At 43.5% G+C, this 20,045-nt stretch overlaps 1 protein-coding gene across 3 annotated transcripts in view; it reads right to left on the reverse strand.

Moving 5' to 3' along the window:
• The window catches only part of LOC119969087 (cilia- and flagella-associated protein 47-like), an 868,530-nt gene that overhangs the window by 24,679 nt on the left and 823,806 nt on the right, over window positions 1-20,045 (reverse strand). For all 3 annotated transcript variants that reach the window (XM_038802287.1, XM_038802288.1, XM_038802285.1), the window contains exon 64: window positions 17,541-17,709. In XM_038802287.1, coding sequence (XP_038658215.1) covers window positions 17,541-17,709 — 169 coding nt within the window. The remainder of the gene's footprint in view (window positions 1-17,540; window positions 17,710-20,045) is intronic.

The following is a 20,045-nucleotide window of genomic DNA, read 5'->3' on the forward strand; positions in this document are numbered from 1 at the left end:
TCACAACTTCTAACATGCTGAACGAATGTGTCCCACCTTATTACAATGGCAACACCTAAGCTTTTGAGTCTCACCTACACCCTCAGCACGTTCTTTCCTGATCTGAGGAGATCTTCGAGCATTTCCAATTATTTTTCACTTTGGCTACCTGCCTTCCTTTTACCCTCCCACTTCCCATACTTTTCAAAATTATAGGGATGTTGGAATAAAGGTTTAAATTTATGGATTAGCTCATAATCATCAGCCATAATTACTGCTTACCTAGTGGTCATCATCATGGGTTCTTATTATAGAACACAGGGAATTCTTAACTTCCTCTAAGGGAATGACCTCTCTAAGAGTCTCAAAGTTGGTTGCAACTCCCAATGCTCGTACCCATCTATAAAAATTGTTCTGCTTAACCCTTTTGAATTCAGCATACATCTGTCCCGTTGTCGCCTTAGATTCTAAAACTTTTACCCTTTTGCTTCGGGAACCAATTCATAAGCACCCAGAATAGCCTTTTTTTTTTACTTAGTCATAATTTTTAGACATCCACTCAGACAGGGAAACATAAACTTCCTGTGCCTGCACTAGCAATTTACTTTGCATGGGGAATATCCACTTTTCTTTTGGCCAGCCCATGAGTCTCAGGAGCCCTAAAAAAGGTTTCTACCTCCTTTGTCTTCGAATTTTGGAAGGGCCTGTATAAATTTAAGCATATCGCCACTGGTTCTAAGATTAAGCTCCTCTCTAATTTCCAGTGCCTTAATCTGAACTCTCTCACTTTTGCTTTTTCCTCTCTCTGTATTATTTTTTCCCTCTCTCTCACTTCCAACATTCTCACTTCCATCTCCATTTCTTTTCCTTTTTTGCTGCATCTACATTTTATTTTGCTGCATCGCTAATTGTTTCACTTGTACCTGGATTTTACCTAACTCTACTGATGGTTGCCATGACACAGCCTGTGTTTCTGGCATCTCTTTCAAATGTAAATGTTGAGCAATCACTTCAGTCATCTCTAACTACCTAGCTTTAGCTGGTACCGTTATTTTTAATTCACCTGCCAATTTGACAGCTTGTCTTTTTGAAGCCCTTTTAATAAAAACAGACAATTCGTCCAGCTGAAGTCTTAGCAGCTTCCAGAGGCATTGCGTTATATTGCTACAAACCTGGGGCGAAATTCTCCGACCCTGAATCGCCCGGGGCCGGAGTAAATCCTGCCCCCGCCATGGCCGGAATTCTCCGCCATCCGGGAATTGGTGGGGGTGGGAATCACACCCCGCCGCTCGGTGAGGCCCCTGCGGCGATTCTCCGGCCCGCGATGGGCCGAAATCCCACCGCTGAGAGGCCTCTCCTGCAGCCGTGGTTTGAACCACCTCTGGTGGCGGCGGGATCGGCGGCGCAAGCAGGCCCCCGGGGTCCTGGGGGGGGCGCGGGCCGATCAGACCCCGGGGGGTGCCCCCATGGTGGCCAGGCCCGCGATCGGGGCCCACCGATCGACGGGCGGGCCAGTGCCGTGGGGGCACTCTTTTGCTTCCGCCGCTGCCACGGCCTCCACCATGGCGGAAGCGGAAGAGACCTCCCCTACCGCGCATGCGCCGGTGGTGACATCAGCGGCAGCTGATGTACCGGCGCATGCGCGAACTGGCGAAGGCCTTTCGGCCAGCCCCGGCGCCGGGCGTCAAAGGCCATTGTTGCCGGTTTTGCCGACAGTCGGCGTGGTGCCAACCGCTCTGGTGCGGACCTAGCCCCTCATTGTGAGGGCTTGGCCCCTAAAGGTGCGGAGAATTCTGCACCTTTGGGGGGGCCTGACGCCGGAGTGGTTGGCGCCACTCTGCTACGCTGGGACCCCCCCGCCCCACCGGGTAGGAGAGAATCCCACCCCTGGGGTTTCTTTTTAATTTATACTGTAAACAAACTTTGCCATCCACATTCCAAAGATCTCAGACCCAAGCCCCCAAATTATGTTATGACACTCTGGGCTAGTGGGTGGTCAATGCCAGCCCCCCTTGACCCAGAGTTGCAACACAATTGAATTAACCAACAATTCTTGGAAAAATACCCAAAGTCTTTGGCCCTCAGCTGCCCAATAACTGCAGTCGCCAGGTTCAAAAATGTAAACACAATTACTTTTTATTTATAACAAGAACTATAATGAAAGATGCAGCAAAATACAACTGATTATCTCATTCCTAACCCCCCACTTTAACTTTCCCCCGCCCTTTACACACACACACAAGATGAACAAACACTGAGGGGAGGTGAAGGGTGGCCCAACCACCTTCAGCTGCTTCATCAATGACCTCCCTTCCATCATAAGGGCAGAAGTGGGGATGTTTGCGGCTGACTGCACAATGTTCAGCACCATTTGCTACTCCTCAGATAATGAAGCAGCCAATGTCCAAATGCAGCAAGACTTGGACAATATTCAGGCTTGGGTTGACAAGTGGCAAGTTACAGTCACATAACACAAGTACCAGGCAAATTATCATCTCTTAAAGAGAGGATCTAACCATTGCCCCTTGACATTCCACAGCATTACCACAAGCGAATTCCGCACAATCAACATCCTGGGGTTTACCATTGATGAGAAACTGAACTGGACTAGCCATATTAACACTTTGGCTACCAGGGTAGGTCAAAAGCTAGGAATCTTACAGCAAGTAACTCACCTCCTGCCCCAACCCCTCCCCAAATCCTGACAACCATCTGCAAGGCACAACTTGGGGGTAATGGAATACTCCCCACTTGCCTGGATGATTGCAGCCCTAACGACACCATCCAGACAAAGCAACCGGTTGATTGCTACCCCTTCCACAAACGTTCAAACCCTCCACCACTGCCAAACAGTAGCAGCAGTGTGGACCATCTACAAGATGCACTGTAGTAACTCACCAAGGTTCCTTTGACCACCAATTCCAAACCCACGACCACTACCAAGGACAAGAACAGCAGATACCTGGGAACCCCTCATCTGGAGGTTTCGCTCCAAGTCAATCACCACCCTGACTTGGAAATGTACAGCAATTCCTTCACTGTCACTGCGGCAACATCCAGTAACTCCCTCCCCAACAGCACAGTGGATGTACCTTCAGCATGGGTTCACAGCAGCTCAAGAAGGAAACTCATCAACACCTTTTGATGGGTAACTAAGGATATCAATAAATTCTGGCCTAAAGTGACACCCACATCGTGCCAATGAATAACAATAAGTAATTACATAAGTAAAAGGAAAAAGTGTCTTTGTTTCAGATGATTGTCTTTAAGCAGGCCTTCCTTCAAAGTAAGCTTTCAGATCCAGTCCTCTGTTTACAGCCGGTCATGGTTTCACTGTAGATTCATTCAGGTCTCTGCAGTTTCAGAAATACAGCAGCTCGCATAATTTCTGGAGAAAACATGAGGGAGAGAGAACAGATCTTTCTCTCTGTGTCCAGGTCTCAACTCTGCTTTCCTTCCATCTCTGGAAATCATCCTACTCAGACAGGATCCAATCACTGCCTGTTACTGTGCTAAATACAGCCTTTTGGCCAATTTATTAGCCACTAGCCAACCAATTGAACCAAGTCCCTCCCCATCTCTCAGGTGCCAAAAAGTCAGAGTTTTTTTGTCCAAAGCTAGCAGATCATTCTCTGTTGTAACTTTAGAATTTCTCATTCTCGCTTGACTTAAAGATGGATGTCAATTCCATCCTGAATTTGTTTGAATGCTTCAAAAGTTTTAACACCAGCCTTCTCTACCAAACATTTGCCAGAAGAAATGGACTGTGAGCTTTAATTCAGATGTAGCAGTCACAATTTTGAATGCCCACCTAAACTGTGGCTCAACCTTGCCCCATTTTCAATTGTCAGTTTCTCAGGCCAGGAAACCTCTTGTTGGAGAGATTAAATTTAAACCTAAGTGTATTCCAATTTAAAAACACCTCATTAATGTCTTCTAATGATCAAATTATAATATAATTATAATAAATACCCACCACCCACACTAATTAATGGCTCTATTATAGCAAGTAGTAAGTCGCATTCATCCAAATGAGCCTCCATTAAACTGGGAAATGGGCACATTGGAATTGTAGTTGCAATCCAAAATTAATTATTTTAATTACCCACTTAACCCAAACTAACATACCTCTCAAGTTTTTCTTTGTGGTGTCTTGTTGATTTGTTTAAGTGCATGGGTCCTTTTGACTGCACATGTTTGGTATCTTAAAGGGGTTAACTTCTGTGCTTTGAGGAAATATTTTCCCAAATGCACCAGCTATTGTGGGGTTAGAATGCCCACGTTGTTGATCTAGTCAAAGAAAGGGAGTCAATTTGCTGACACATTTTATGCAGTGGTACACCAACAGGAGGAAAATTCATTTTATGACAGGCTTTGTAAAGTTTATTAGACCCATTGCAGCACAGGAGGAAGTTCTTCTCCTCTGGGAATATACACAGAGAGCTTAGACAAGATGCCTGGCAATAGGCAGCTGCTCATATAAATTCCAACAGCATAATTTCAAGAATTTGGTTGCACTTCATCAAAACGTTCAGTGAATCAACATATGTGCCAAGGTTGGAAATACCTGTTGCATCTATCATTGATACAACTGTTAAGGAATGATCTGCCTCCTAGTAGTCTGACATACCTTGAAAGCATCTCAAGTTTACCTGGAATGCAGCAGGGTTTTCTGCTGCTCTTCCATTCTGTCTTTAAATTAATGTGTTACACGCCGCTAACAATTCCTTCCAGTCGATTGTAACAGTATATTTTACGATGTGGAGATGCCGGCGTTGGACTGGGGTGGACTGGGGTGAGCACAGTAAGAAGTCTTACAACACCAGGTTAAAGTCCAACAGGACTTTAACCTGGTGTTGTAAGACTTCTTACAGTATATTTTACAGTATTGTTTTATTGTATTTTATTGTAACAGTATATTGCTTGTTCCTATAATTATGTACAAAGTGAATTGTTGACCACCTGAATATTCTTCTTGTTAATATATATTATTCAAACCCATTTATTTTCCTTTCAAAAGGAAATTGCTCATAAAAAATAAGAAAACATCAGGATCACGGTTCCTATAGCTTTCCATCACTAGGGGTTTTGCCCAACTCATGTCTGGCCTCTGTTGTAAACTAAATGCGATAAACTGATTGCTGTGATTGGTCTAATGCATTATTGCTATATCACAAGAAATAGGAGCAGGCATAGACCATGTGGCTCCATCAAGCGTGCTCCATCATTCTATAAAATCATGACTGATCTTTGGCTTCAACCCCATTTTCCTGTTTGCTCCCCATACCCTTCAATTCCCTGTGAGACCAAATATCTGTAATATCTAATATATTGAATGATGGAGCATCTACAACCCTCTGGGGTAGAGAATTCCAAAGATTCAAAACCCTTCTTCGTCTCAGTCCTACATGATTGACTCCTTGTCCTGAGACGGTGCCCATGTTTTAGGCTCTCCAATGGGCAGAAACAATCTCTCAGCATCAACCCTATCAAACCTCCTCGGAAGCCTGTAGGTTTTAATCAGATGTCAGACAACAGCTGTTGGTAGAAGGCAGAATAGATGCACCTTGGCCATGTGTCGGCAGTTTTCAACACATGGTGGCTTATATGGAGGATTTTACAATCCGAGTGGTTCAGCACAATAGTAATTCTGAGCTGTCAGCTGTGAAGTTAAGTTTGTAATGTCAATCACAGCATCTATTTGGAATGTTCATAGTTTTGCTTACCCAGGCTTCTGGTTCCATGATCTCTCCCTCCTTGGGCAGACAATGAGTCCTACTTAAAACAGCTTCAGTAATCCCAATTATCTTTATGACAGCTCTGAAATGATTATCAGGTTGAGTCAGAGCCCAATAAACAGGGGGAGATGCGGAAGAGGCATTCCTTTATCTTTCCTTCCATCACGCTTGTCCACTGGATGCACACATTCCAGAAAGCAGATGTTCAAGCTCCCTCCTCAGCCTCTGAAGCCCCACTGACTCTAGCCCTTGCTCCTCATCATTGATCACCACCACCACTGGACTGAAATGTAGAAGCCAGTCACCTTTCATGCTGGGAAAGCTTGATATAGAAGGCAGCACAGAATAACTACCAGGCAATAACAGAATGCCAGAAAAGAAAATGTTAGTCAGGGACGAAAATTAAATGTGGGAAATAAAATTTTTAAGACATTTAATTTGAATTATGTACTTAAAGTGGCATTGCAGAATAGAGCATACTGGTGAGAGAAATATTCAATTTTGGCAGCGTGGAGAAACTGCTGAACTGATCACACATCTTTTGAAAATAGGTAAAATTGTAGGAAGACTATGATGGGGTTAAAGTAACATTATGTGAAAGACTTTTGTATCAAGTGCTGATGGACCTCGCTCATAGGTTGCAACTGTGACTCACCAGTGGAATTCTCAGCATTCCATGTTTCATATGTGGTTTTACCCTCAGAGACTGAAAGCCATCCTCTTTTGAAATCCTCATGTTCATTCCACACTGAACATTAAAGTTGTGCACATACAATAAGCCATAATGATCAGTGACTGGGCTGTATTGAAGAGTGGGTGCTCCCCAACGTCCTAAGGTATTGGAACATTCACTTTATTCCTCTGGCATGCTGGCCCATGGTTGTAAATAAGATGTGATCATCATTGTACACATGGTATAGTTGTGGAAGTCACATCGTTATCAAGCCAGCCCTCCAGTGGACAGCCTTGTTCTCGTACGAGTCAGAACTAAACAAATGGAGCATTGTTATGAAATGAATTCATTATGGTAACCACAGGATCACATTGATCCTTGAATGTTTTCACGAGGGTAACCTAGGCGAGACTGCATTTTGAGAAATCCTGCAAACTCAGGAAACCCAGGGACTTCTCCGACTAGTTAACCATTGAAAAAGTGACAGTTTGGTCTGCCAAGAAAATGCTAATCACTTTCTTTACTATTTGTATGAATTGCAGATTGGCTGATGTTACTGATATATCTTGTGGAATACTAGAAGAAGGCAGAAACAGAGTACTGTTACCATTTCATTGCAAAAGGTAGACTTGTGCTTCCCATGGTGATTGTAGATGTAGGTCAGCTTGCAGCATGTGACATAATTCTGTCACTTCCTCCTTGCTGAAGATTAGTCTCCATACAAAATGTTATTCTGATTTCCAGAAACATTCACTTTGGCCTGCTTTCCAATTTGGGAAATAACAGTAGGTAGGAGAAATGCTGCTTCTTTTTGACATCCCTATAGTGGAGGCTTGCAGCCTTCCTCTAACAGTACAGTCAGGAAGTAGGATAATTTTAACAGAAAGTTTGTGAAATTGTGTTGACGGCTATAGGCCATTCTTTAATCATTTGAATGATCTTGAATTTCCACACCTATTTTATTGGTTCTTCAGCATCAAGTTAGGACATCTCATATTTCTGGTTGGTAAATTGGGCAGGAAGCCAATTTTGCCAGTGTTCAACCCAAAATCAATGCCGTCAATCTTCCTAATGCAATTTAGCTTTTCTTGTGATCCACCTGACAAGTCCTCATGCAATTAATTTAATTAATATTTAAATGAAGGCTATTGGTGCTGGAAACATTTATTCTTGCAACACAGAAGCAGTAGGTTACAATGAAATATCTACGGCACAACTAGTGTGCCGACTAGTGGAATTGAGGGATTCTTGGGCTAGAAGACTGCCATTAACGTGGAGGATGATGTGTAGGGAATGAGGTAGAAGTAATAGCTTCATTCCTACTTGCTTGCTTCTCTCCTATTTCTTGTTTCAATCTTTAGGCAGGCCTGAGTTTTGAAAGGACACACAGAACAGTATAATTGTTTGAAAAAACCACCAACAGATATCTAAATGACTGACCAATGAGACTAACAGATTGAGCTCTGCCGAGCACCAGCAGAAACACTCTAGTCTTACTGGTGATGATGTCACAACTCATTTCACGAGAATCCTGGGACTAATATGTTTTCAAAACTCCCACCTGTTCAAACAGAAGCTTCTATCAACAGTTCCAAACACATGCAAAAAAAATCTGATTTTATGCTACATTACATCAGTCATCCCCATCTCTGGGAACGAAAGAGAGGGCTATTGATCCCGTTTAGAATTATTAAGCCAGCTTGGCTAATTTTTGGTCATACTATCAAAACAGAATACTGTACTAGAGCACAGCCATGTATTTGAGGCAGAGAGGAGGGTAAAATGCAAACACACATTTCTAAGGATTGATAAATAGATGATATTAGCTTGTGGTGGTCCTATAGAAATGCTAGATCAACATAGCTTCCTTTCCAGTTGAACAACAGACAACTGGCCTGAAAATTGGAGAAACAAAATTGTAGTATTATTATACATGTAGGTAATGCAAGAGTTAATGAAGTATGTACAGACAACCACTAGAGGGAGCTATTCCATATGTATATAAGGGATGACGCTGAGCCTTGTGGCATAGAAGGTTGGAGAAGGTGGTAGCAGCAGGAGTGAGGGATTAGCTAGAGAGTCTGAAGATAGAGAGATAGAGAACAGTTAATCTGGTAGTGAGTTAGATGTAGAGAAGAATAGTTTGTGTTATTAATCAACTGTTTGTTTCTGAGGGGTAAGTGTAGAACCCAGTTGAGTTAAATAATGTTAATAAAGTTAGTTTTATTTGTCAACAAGAATCGTTGTTGTTTGGATCAACACTACAAATCAAACCATGAGGGTAAAGTAAAACAGAGAACAACATATGGTACCAGTAGTTTGTCCCTAAAAAACTAGAATGCAGGTAGATTAGAAAGAATAAGAAAAAAGCTGCAAATGGACTTTAACTTGCTATCCACTGGGAAAGCAGTGTACCAACTCCCCAGACACGGAGGACCTTCTATTAACATGGAGACAAGGCTGGCCACCTATTGGCTCACCAGCTGAGAAAGCAGGCAGCCACAAGGGAAATAGCGCAGGTAAAGGATAGCAGAGGCAGACTGGTAACAGGAGGTCAAGAAGGTCAATCGGGCATTTGAGACCTTCTACCGGGGTCTGTACGTCTCCAGGATGAAACAGTTCCTAGACGAACTGGAACGACCAGTTGTGGGGGAAGACAGAAGGGGGGAGCTGGAAGCACCAATAGATCTGGGAGAAATCATGGAGAGCATCAGCTCCATGCAGGCGGGAAGGCACTGGGACCCAGCGGGTTCCTGGCGGACTTCTACAAAAAATATTAAATATGCACCAGTCCTGGCCCCACACTTAAGGGACATGTTCGTGGACTCACTGGCAAGGGGCACCCTGCCCCCCCCCCCCCCCCCCATGCTAGCGCAGGCCACAAATTCAGTGATACCCAAAAAAGATAAAGACCTGACGGAATGTGGATTATACAGACCCATTTCATTGCTGAACGTGGATGCGAAAATATTCGTAAAGGTGCTGGCCAAACGGCTGGAGAGCTGTGTACCATAGGTGATCGCAGAGGACCAAACGGGCTTTGTCAAGGGTAAGCAGCTCACAGCGAACATCAGGCGGCTGCTGAACGTAATAATGACTCCCCCACCCCGGGGAGAGACCACTGGGGACGCAGAGAAGGCCTTTGACAGAGTCGAATGGAAATAGCTCCTCGAGGTACTGGAACGGTTTAGTATAGGCGCGGGGTTCACTGCCTGGGTGAGGCTCCTGTGCAACGCTCCCAATGCGAGTGTCCGAACTAACACCACCAGCTCTGAATACTTCTGGCTGCAGAGAGGAACATGACAGGGCTGACTCCTGTCCCCACTCTTGTTCGCGCTAGCGATCGAACCCCTGGCGATAGCCCTGCGGGACGCGAAAAGCTGGAAGGAAATCCGGAGAGGAGACAGAGAGCACAAAGTCTCACTCTATGCAGATGACCTGCTCCTCTATGTCCCAGGAGGGACTGAAGACAATACTGCAAATACTGAAAGAGTTTGGAACCTGATGTGTTAAGTGAGTTAGTTCAACGTTGACTGCAACTGGATGCAGTGAAACTAGAAACAGGCTTCCGACACAGGGGATGATCCAACATTATTTTATTGAACTTGCTGATTGCTGTACATAATCTGCATTGGGTTGACACTCTATCAATCTAACTTACAACCTCCTACTGGCTTGACCACACTAGCTCTCTACCACATGGAGATGATGCTCATTGGCTTGTGCACTCTAACTATCTCTATGTCCTGTGAGAGAGGGAGAATCTTAATGCCCTGTGGGCTTTTTAGTGGTGGTGTCCTGTCTGGTGATTGGTTGTTCTGTGTCGTGTGTGTTCATTGGTTATCCTGTGTGTCAATCACTGCCTGGCTGCATCTCATTATATACATGAGTGGATATTATGACAGAACCTTCTCAGGCTACAAACTTAACCTGGACAAAAGCGAGTAATTCCCAGTGAACCCAAATGGGGGAGGGAGAGAGCTGGAGGGGCTCCCGTTCAAAACAGCCCAGAACAGATTCCGTTACCTGGGGATCCAGATAGCCAGAGACTGGACACAAACCCACAAGTGGAACCTGACCAGCCTGGTGGAGGAACTAAGACGAGACCTTCAAAGATGGGGCTCAATTCCGCTCTCCCTGGCAGGGAAAGTGCAGACGATCAAGATGAACGCACTGCCAAGGTTCCTCTTCCTGTTTAGATCCATTCCAATCTTCATCCCCAAGGCCTTTTTCCAAAACGTAGACAGTCTAATCATGGGGTGTGTGTGGGGGGTAAGAACCTGAGAATTCCCAAACAGACACTGCAAAGAAGTAAAATCAAAGGGGGATCGGCCTTACCAAACCTACAATACTGCCACTAGGCAGCAACGGCAGAAAGAGTGAGGGGATGGGTACAAGAACCCAACACAGATTGGGTACAAATGGAGGAGGCATCCTGTAAAGGAACAACCCTCCAGGCCCTGGTCACAGCAGTACTCCCATCTTCCTCAACAAGATACACAATGAGCCCAGTGGTAGCGGCTATGCTGAGAACATGGACCCAGCTGAGACAACACCGGGATAACCAAAATGTCCTCCATGGCCCCCATATGCAGCAATCACAGATTCCCCCAGCCATGCTAGATATCACCTCAAAAGATGGAGGCGGCGCGGGGGCACACTGACTGATGGGGACTTCTACGTAGGGCACAGGCAGGCGACACTAGACGAACTGACGAGGAAGTGGAGGCTCGCAAAAGGACAGGAAATGAGACACCTCCAAATAAAACACTTCCTCCACAAAGAGACAGTAGGGTACCCCGGGGTCCCAGAAACCACACTACTAGAGGACCTGATAGGCACAAGCAATGAGAAGGGGGGCACTATGTGTGAAAATATACGGACAGCTACTGGACGGAGCCCGGACTCCACTGGACGTGACCATACAAAAATGGGAGGATGTACTGGGGACAGAGGTAGGATGGGGATCCGGAGCGAAGCACTGAGCAGGGTGAACTCCACCTCCTTTTGCGCAAGGCTAAGCATATTGCAGCTCAAAGTGGTGCACAGAGCGCACCTGACCAGAACCCGAATGAGCATCTTCTTCCCAGAGGTGGAGGACAAATGTGAACGGTGCCAGAGGGGCCCGGCCAACCACACCCACATGTTTTGGGCTTGCCCCAAGCTTGCTGAGTTCTGGACAGCCTTCTCCAAGGCAATGTTCAAGGTTGTGGGGGTGAGGGTGAAGCCATGCCCAATAGTGGCATTCTTCGGGGTATCGGAGCAGGCAGAGTTACACATGGGGAAGGGGGCCAACGCTCTCGCTTTCGCTTCCCTAATCGTGTGCCGGAGAATCCTGCTCGGCTGGCAATCGTCAGCACCACCTACAGCTGCAGACTGACTCGCTGACCTTTCGAAATTTCCCCACCTGGAGAAGATTAAGTGCGCCACCCGAGATTCAGAGGAAGGCCTCCTGGATACTTGAGGGCAGTTTGTCGGGCTGTTCCAAAACCTGTTCGAGGCCAGCAACGAGGAGTAACCTAATATGACTTGAAAATAAAACAAAAAACTGCGCAACCCGGGGGGGGGGGGGGGGGGGGGGGGGGGGGGGTGGTGGAGGCAGAAAGTGGGGAAACCACGAGAGATGGGGGGGGGGGCGGAACTACCCACCCTTTTTTGTCCATTCTGTCTGGAAAATAAAAGAAAAGCACAGCCAAAGCCAGGGGAGGGGGAGGGCCAACGGGGAAGGGGGAGGAACCATAGACCGATCCAGAGGGCAACGAAATGCACATCGAGTCAGTTAAACGAAGGACAAACTAAATTGCTCTGTATAATACAAGAAATTAGCGCGGGCGAGAAAAATGTGATGTGTATATATACAACTGTGTATAAATATGGGAAATGCCAATAAAAAGATTTAACAAAAAAGGATTAGAAAGAATACCATGAACAGACGAGAAGATTGAAAGAAGCAATCAAGCCTCTATATCGAAAGAAAATCCGTGCAGACAGACCAATTGCAAAATGGTGAGCCTGCAGAAACTGGATAATCTCAGAACAGATGGTAAACTATGTAAAAACTAAGCGTTCTTCAACCAGCAGCTTGAGGTTTTTCTTCCTGCCTCCACGCCAGAAACTGATTCAGATCAAAGTAAAATAGCACTCCTATTAAATGTGGCTGGATTTCTCACTGTAAAGCTATTACATTTATTCTATAATGAGAATGAAGGTGAAAAAACTCAGGTCAATTTGGTCATGGAAAAATTTGATGTCTATTGTGAGCTTCCAACAAAGGACAAGCCGAGTGAACAACTGCAAAAGCAAAAAAACAATAATGCTGGAAGATTCTATTAGTATGTCCCGTGCAAGTACAGCAACTAAAAATAGTTGTACAGAAATGTTGAATCGGGAATATGGCTCGAAAATTCTCAACGCGAGTAAACCTGTGGCGCAGCAAAAAAGTCAGCATGCTGGAAGTGAGGACCAGTTTGCGCAAGTGCATCTAAATATAACGTGTGCTTCGGAAATCAGACATTCCGTACAATCGCAGTGGAACAAAAGATGTGATCCAGAAAGTGAACGTTCTGCTCATGCGCATAAAGTTGCGCATGCGCACTTGAAAAAAAGAGCGCACTCTGGACGAGGATCGATCTGCCCATGCGCAATGAAAGTGTGCACATGACTTCACGGACGTGATGACATCAGGATATTGTGGCTCCGCCCAGGTAAAGAGACAGTGCCCAGCAATTGAAAAAATAGATTTCTCGGGCAGAAATCTCCTCCAGCAGCTGAACAAGATTTTTGCAGCAGTATTGTCATGACAGTTTACAGCATGGAAGAAGCAGCTGTTCCAGGAAATAAATTTTAAAAGTGCTATCATGACTATAGAATGATCCGAAGTGTCCAGAGTAAGGATGAAAAGTATGGCAAATTAAATGAAGACATTGAACTCGCACAGTTCACAGAAGATGAGACGTTCTCAATTGACACAGTCAACAGGATTGATCTGCTGGATTCTGATGAAGAATCAATTACGCCTCTCCAGAAGGTAATTCAAGAGTGGACTGTATCAGTAATAATTAATGGCATAGCAACACCATTCAGAATTGATACAAGAGTGCATCCAAACATGATTGCACAGAAGTATCTGAGTCATTGTAGTCTACCAGTAGTCGACTAGTAGACTATAATGGGGGGAACACGGTTGTCACGAAAGGTTCATGTCATCTCGTAGTGAGACATGGAGAACTGGAAATGCCCCTAGATTTTGAGGTGGTAGACAATGAACAGACATTGTTAGTAGGTTGGCAAGCTTGTACAGCACTGAATCTAGTTGAAAGGATTTACTCAACTAGTACGTCGACAGATCGAGAAGAAGAAGACTGGGAAAGTCTATCATGTTTATTTAATGAGCCGGCTGAAGAAGACTATGAAAGTCTAACCACTTAAGTCACAGCAAAGACGAAAGTGCAGAAATGGATGACAAGCAACGAGAAGAAGACTATGAAGGTCTTTACACGTTAGCGACCACGAGCCGCATTCAAATTATATAGGATAAAACTGAGACTGACAAATCTCAACTGGACTGTACAAAGACTGATGATAGTGGTGCAACAGTGAACAGATCACTAGAGATCATAAGAATAATGCACAGCCAACAAGGAGATGAAGACTTCTTGGACAAGTTGGTTGCAGACGTTGAGCACCAAGAGTTCGAGCATACATTTGAACATCCGACAAGACCTAATATTACATCGCTTGATGGTACATCAGAGCATTGTGAGGACACCGATGGTAGATAACTTAAATTTGAATTGATAACGCATCACGGAACTGAAATTGAGCACACCAAGAATAGTTCAGGTATCACAGAATAAACTCAGAGGTACGACTGTGACACCAATGGACAATTCAACGACACATAGCACTTTCATGGTGGGAAAGTGTTGGAACATGCAGTTATGCTTGACAACCAGACAAGTGATTGCAGCACAGCGTGTGCAACACAACTATCATTCAAGGTAGAACAGACACATGTGTGTGTTGACCATACCAACTTCACACAGGATGGCACTAATGTCAGGAAGGACAGGACATTAATTGGGAAACAACAACATTCCAATGGTCGAGAAGTAGTGATTCTTGCTGTCAAACCAGATACCACACAGGTTTTGAAGGCAATGGAAACACAAAAGCAACATCACAAGCACAGAAAGAGACCAAATCAGATGGTGAACATGGTTCAACCATTTGAACATTTAATTGATTGGACTGATGATTTGTTAGTGATGTAACACTGCCACAGTGAAGACTGAGTGCATACTCAACGTTATGGACTGTAAAAGTTTGAACAGTTTAAAAAAATGTTAGCTACTCCTCAAACACTTGTAATGACAAGACTATGATTTTGTTGTATTTGTTATTAACAATGTCTATTTATCTTAAAGACAGGAATCAGAAAGACGGGGGATAGTAGGATATATAGTCATTAGCAATGATACAGGACACTGCGTTTGTGATTAATACTGCATTGTATAAGAGTGAAAGAAAAACATTTAAAGTGTAATAATTTTTCTTCCGAAAAAAGGGGGGGATGTAGTATTATCATACATGTAGATAATGCAAGGGTAACTGAAATGTATACAGACAGCCACTTGAGGGAGCTAGTCCCATAAGTATATAAGGGATGACGCTGAGTCTTGTGGGACAGAAGGTTGGAGAAGGTGGTAGTAGCAGGAATGAGGAATTAGCTGGAGAGTCTGAAGGTAGAGAGATAGAGAATAGTTTAATCTGGTAATGAATTAGATGTAGAGAAGACTAGTTTATGTGTTATTAATCAACTGTTTGTTTCTTAGGGATAAGTGTAGAACCCAGTTCAGTTAAGTAGTGTTAATAAAGTTAGGTTTGTTTGTCAACAGATTCGTTGTTCTTTGGATCAACACTACAAATCAAATCATGAGGATAAAGTAAAACAGAGAACAACACAAAAAGCACTTTGGTCAAAGAAGAAGAAAGGCATTAATGCTAGACAACAAACAAAATATATTTGCCAGACCAACTATTCTGGATCTCTAGGACTGCAGGTATCTGTCATAATTTGTTACCATTCTCCTGCAATTTGATTCTGTGTATTGTGTTTCTATCACAAAGGAATGGATAAAGTAATGTTTTAACACTTTCTGACATACTGCTATGAAGTGCATTGCTCAGGGCACCCTATATTCAAAACATAAATCCCATCAAACACGTTTTTGTTAAGATTCTCTTCACTGTTATGTCCCAAAGACAACCTTACAGACACAGCACAATTTTATTATGTGTATGTATGAGTCAAATTATATTTTCTTCATAAAAATGGGGCTAGGTATTTTGAGAAGCAATGACATTCAATTTCAGCCATTGGATTTTGGACTTGGCTTCAGTTTAGAATGCTGGATGAAGTAGATTTTTTGTTTGTTTGGTGATTGTAAAAGTCCTAAATTAAATGAGTCCATTTAGATGCAAATCGCTTCCTGGCAGATGAAAGGTGCAGTACAAAATTCACCTCCTTTCCACACTTGCAGCATTATATTCGTAAATTCACTTAAGGAAATTGCAAAGAGCTTTATTCAGTCGACATTCTTCTGAGAGTGAAATTAAAGGCTTTTTTTCTGGATCAGGCTAAAGGGAACCGTTATATGTCATGTAATCCATGCAAGTTGTTCAAGTTTTTAACACTGATATTCATTATCCAATAGGTATAGAATTATTTATTAAAAACAAGACACTTGCATCAAAATGTGCTTCTTTTTAACCAAATAAACAGTTTTGCTGTTACAACTGGGGGGGGGGGGGGGGGGGGGTTGAAGTTGGTGGGGACCTCCTGTGGGTGGATCTAGGGGGTTGAATACTATAAGTTATCCAGAATTTAGAAGTAGTTTAAATACTTCTAATTTTTTCTGTCTAACTTTTTTTTTAGCAACTGCGTTTTTTAAAACAATTACATAATTTATGGGCTGTGGCATCGCTGGCTGGGGCAGTATTTATTGCCCACCCTAATTGCCCTTGAGAAGGTGATGGTGAGCAGCCTTCTTGAACCACTACTATCCCTGTGGTGTGGGTACACCCACAGTGCGTTTAGGGAGGGAGTTCCAGGATATTGACCCAATGACAGTGAAGGAACGATAACAGTGATATTTCCAAGACAGGATGGTGAGTGATTTTTTGAGGGGAATTTCCAGGTGGTGGTGTCCTCCCAAATGATAGCGGTCTGGTTTGATAAGTGTTGTCAAAGGAGCCTTGGTGAGTCCTGCAGTGCATCTTGCAGGTGGTACATAGTGCTGTCACTGTTCCTGAGTGGTAGAGGGAGTGAATATTTGTAGAAGGTGTGCCGATCACACGGGCTGGTTTGTCCCGGATGGTGTTGAGTTTCTTGAGTATTGTTGGAGCTGCACTCAGCCAGCAAGTGAAAAGTATTCCATCACACCCCTGACTTGTGCCTGTAGAATGTGGACAGGCTTTTGGGATTCAAGACATGAGCTACTTGCCGCAGGATACCGAATCTCTGTCCTGCTCTGATAGCCACAGTATTTATATGGCTAGTCCAGTTCAGTTTCTGGTCAATGGTATGCCCCAGGATGTTAATAGTGGGGATTCAGTGATGGTAATGCCATTTAATCTGAAGGGGGTGCGATGGTTAGATTATTTCTAGATGGTCATTGCCTGGCATTTGTGTGGCGCAAATGTTACTTGGCACTTGTCAGCTCTAGCCATAATGCTGTCCAGGTCTTGCTGCATTTTGATATGAACTACTGTGATTACTACGGAATCATCTGAAGTTTGCAATTTAAATCACAGTAAAGGATGATGTGGATAATTGTCCAACAGAAGTTTGAACTTCTGAGTGATTGCCATGCAATCCTTATATGAAGATTGCAAGGGTCGTGGATGGTGAAACCCCAGCACATCTTTGGAGTGGCCCCAAGGGAATGGTTAATATTTCATCAGTCAAAGGTCAGCGACTCAAAATGTCAACTCTGTTTCTCTAGGCACAGATGCTGCTAGATCTGCTCAGTACTTCCAATATTTTCCATTTGTATAAATAGTCATGCTGATATGAGAGTTTTGAAGGCTTTATGCAATTTATCAAGATTGAAATTGAATGTTGTGTTTTTCCTGTCTATTCGACTTACCTGAATCAGCAGTTTTGCCTTGTACTTTTTGCTGTACATCCGTGGGGTGAATCCAACAGTAAATAGAGTCCCAGTAGAGCCAAGAGGAAGCAATTCTCCAGTTTGAGGTGACACCACAAATTCCAGATCACTACAAGGTAGGAAGTGTGCTGTGAATGGCATGGGGTGCCTAGTGACAGGAAGATAAATAGAAAAATACTTAGAGAGAAAAAACATCCTGTATTTAGGATAGTCACATTCCACAAAAATAATCAGTTGTTATCTTTGAAACTGAATGTTTCATTTTATTTCATCTACAGGAATGTTTAATGTTTAAAACTTTGAACTCAGGATATGAGCTTCTCATGTAAGAGCATGCTTATTGCCCAACGTTAGTTGACCTGAGAAGGTGGTAATGGACGTTCTTCTTGAACCACTGAAATGCTTGAGGATGTGGTGCCCCAATAACCTAGTTACAATGAAGGAAAGTTACAGTTTTGACAAGAGGGTTCCTGGAGGTAGTAGGCTGGATTTTAGAAGACACCATGTTGCACACCCACCGCCAACCCCAACTCACCGCCCCAAAAAGGTACATACCCCACAGTCTTTTTGCGTTCAATGGGGTTTTAATTAGCTCACGATGTGAATTCCTCCTCCATATGGAGCCAGATTCACTGTTAATCTATGAATCTATGTGGTGGCTCAGTGTATTATTACACTGGAGTAGATTTATAGCCTTAAGTGACCATTAATTGGCCACTTAAGGGCTTCAATAGGCCTATGATGGATGGGCTAGTGGGGACCTTATGGAGAATAGATTTGGATGGGGTGGAAGGCTATGGGCTACCCACCTGTAACATTTTACATACTCCTTTCTCCACTGAAAACCTGCCCAGCAATGGCTGGGGAGAGGGGGGGGGGGGGGGGGGGGGGTACCCTCCAGACCACAGTATTATGCCTCTTCATTTTATGTCAACACATTGCTCACTTATATCTAGTTTCAAAATAACTTTCCTCATGAAAAATACTCAACACCACATCAAAATTTTGCAACTTGTTTTCCAAAATGTTGACCGATGAAGCATAATGGGAAATTAAAAACTAAATACTACAGAGAAATGTACTGTAATCATTCTCTACAATATAATTAGTCATGTCTCAAATTGTAAGCCATGTGTCATTGAATATATTGCATTGAGATGCTCAGTAGATGCAAATTAATTTGTGTGGGGTGAACTCAACTCAATAAAAGAGAGAAATTCTGTCCTAAATAATATAGGCCCGAAATCCCCTTCATGCTATGCACTTCTACTATTGCTGTTTGGTGAAGTGGCACTCTTCACCATGGTCACCATACTAAAGTACTCCTAGAATCCCTGTTCATTGGATATTCTTTTGAGGATAGTGATAATTTCTTCTCAACTACAGCCTCCGTAAAAGTGCCTAACTCTTTTCTTCATTTGTTTCTAGTTAGCCACCTCCTCCCCCTCCATGATAATTACTTCAAATGTATTTCCAGAGGCAGCAACATTTCTCACCAAAGAAGGTGGTGGTCATAATCTTACAGTGATCTTATGTTGCCCACATAATTTGAAGCGTGTCTAAAGCTGGCTTTGCTCATTACAGAAACATTGTTGTTCCAAAAAGTAATGGTTACTTGAACTTCTGTATTCTTCAGTTCTAAACCTCCTCACTTCATAAAATTATAATTTATTGCTTTACAGAAAGAGGCTTTTTGGACTATTGTGTCTTTGAAGAGCTATCCAATTAGTCCCATTCCCCAGTCGTTTCCCATAGCCCAAGAAATACTTTCTTTTGAAGCATTTATTCGATTTCCTTTAGAAATGTATTATTGAGTCTGTTTCCCATACACAAAGCTATACAGTTTAGGTGGATTGGCCATGATCAATGCGTGGGGTTACAGGGATAGGGCACGGAAGTGGGCCTATTATGGTGCTCTTTCGGAGAGTCAGTGTAGACTTAATGGCTGAAATGACCTCCTTATGCACTGTAGGGATTTTTTGAATTCTCTGGGCTTTCAGGCAGTGCATTCCAGAAGATAATAACTCTCTGTGTAAAGAATAAATCTTCAGTGTCACACCCAAGCATTTAGATCCATGGATTTATGAATAACGGACATTTTACTTTCAAAAATAAAAATGAGTATGGACAATCTGCTTTGAAATAAAATGGAGTTGAGACGTTCCCCCACCGCCCCGTATCGGCTCCGATACTCCTCACCTCGAACGCAACCCACTTATTAACCAACACCGCTGACCCCCCTCTTCTTCATATCCAGCCCCAAATGAAACATTTACCCCAGCCATCCCTTTCGCAATCTCATCTGATAGAATCACAGAATCCCTACAGTTCAGAAGGAGGCCATCGGCCCATTGGGTCTGCACCGGCCCTTGGAAACGTAACCCAATTTAAGCCCACACCTCCATCCTAACCCGAATAACCCAGTAACCCCATCTAACCTTTTGGATACTAAGGGGAAAGTTAGCATGGCCAATCCACCTAACC

This window comes from Scyliorhinus canicula, chromosome 7 (assembly GCF_902713615.1).
Source record: "Scyliorhinus canicula chromosome 7, sScyCan1.1, whole genome shotgun sequence".
NCBI lineage: Eukaryota > Metazoa > Chordata > Chondrichthyes > Carcharhiniformes > Scyliorhinidae > Scyliorhinus > Scyliorhinus canicula.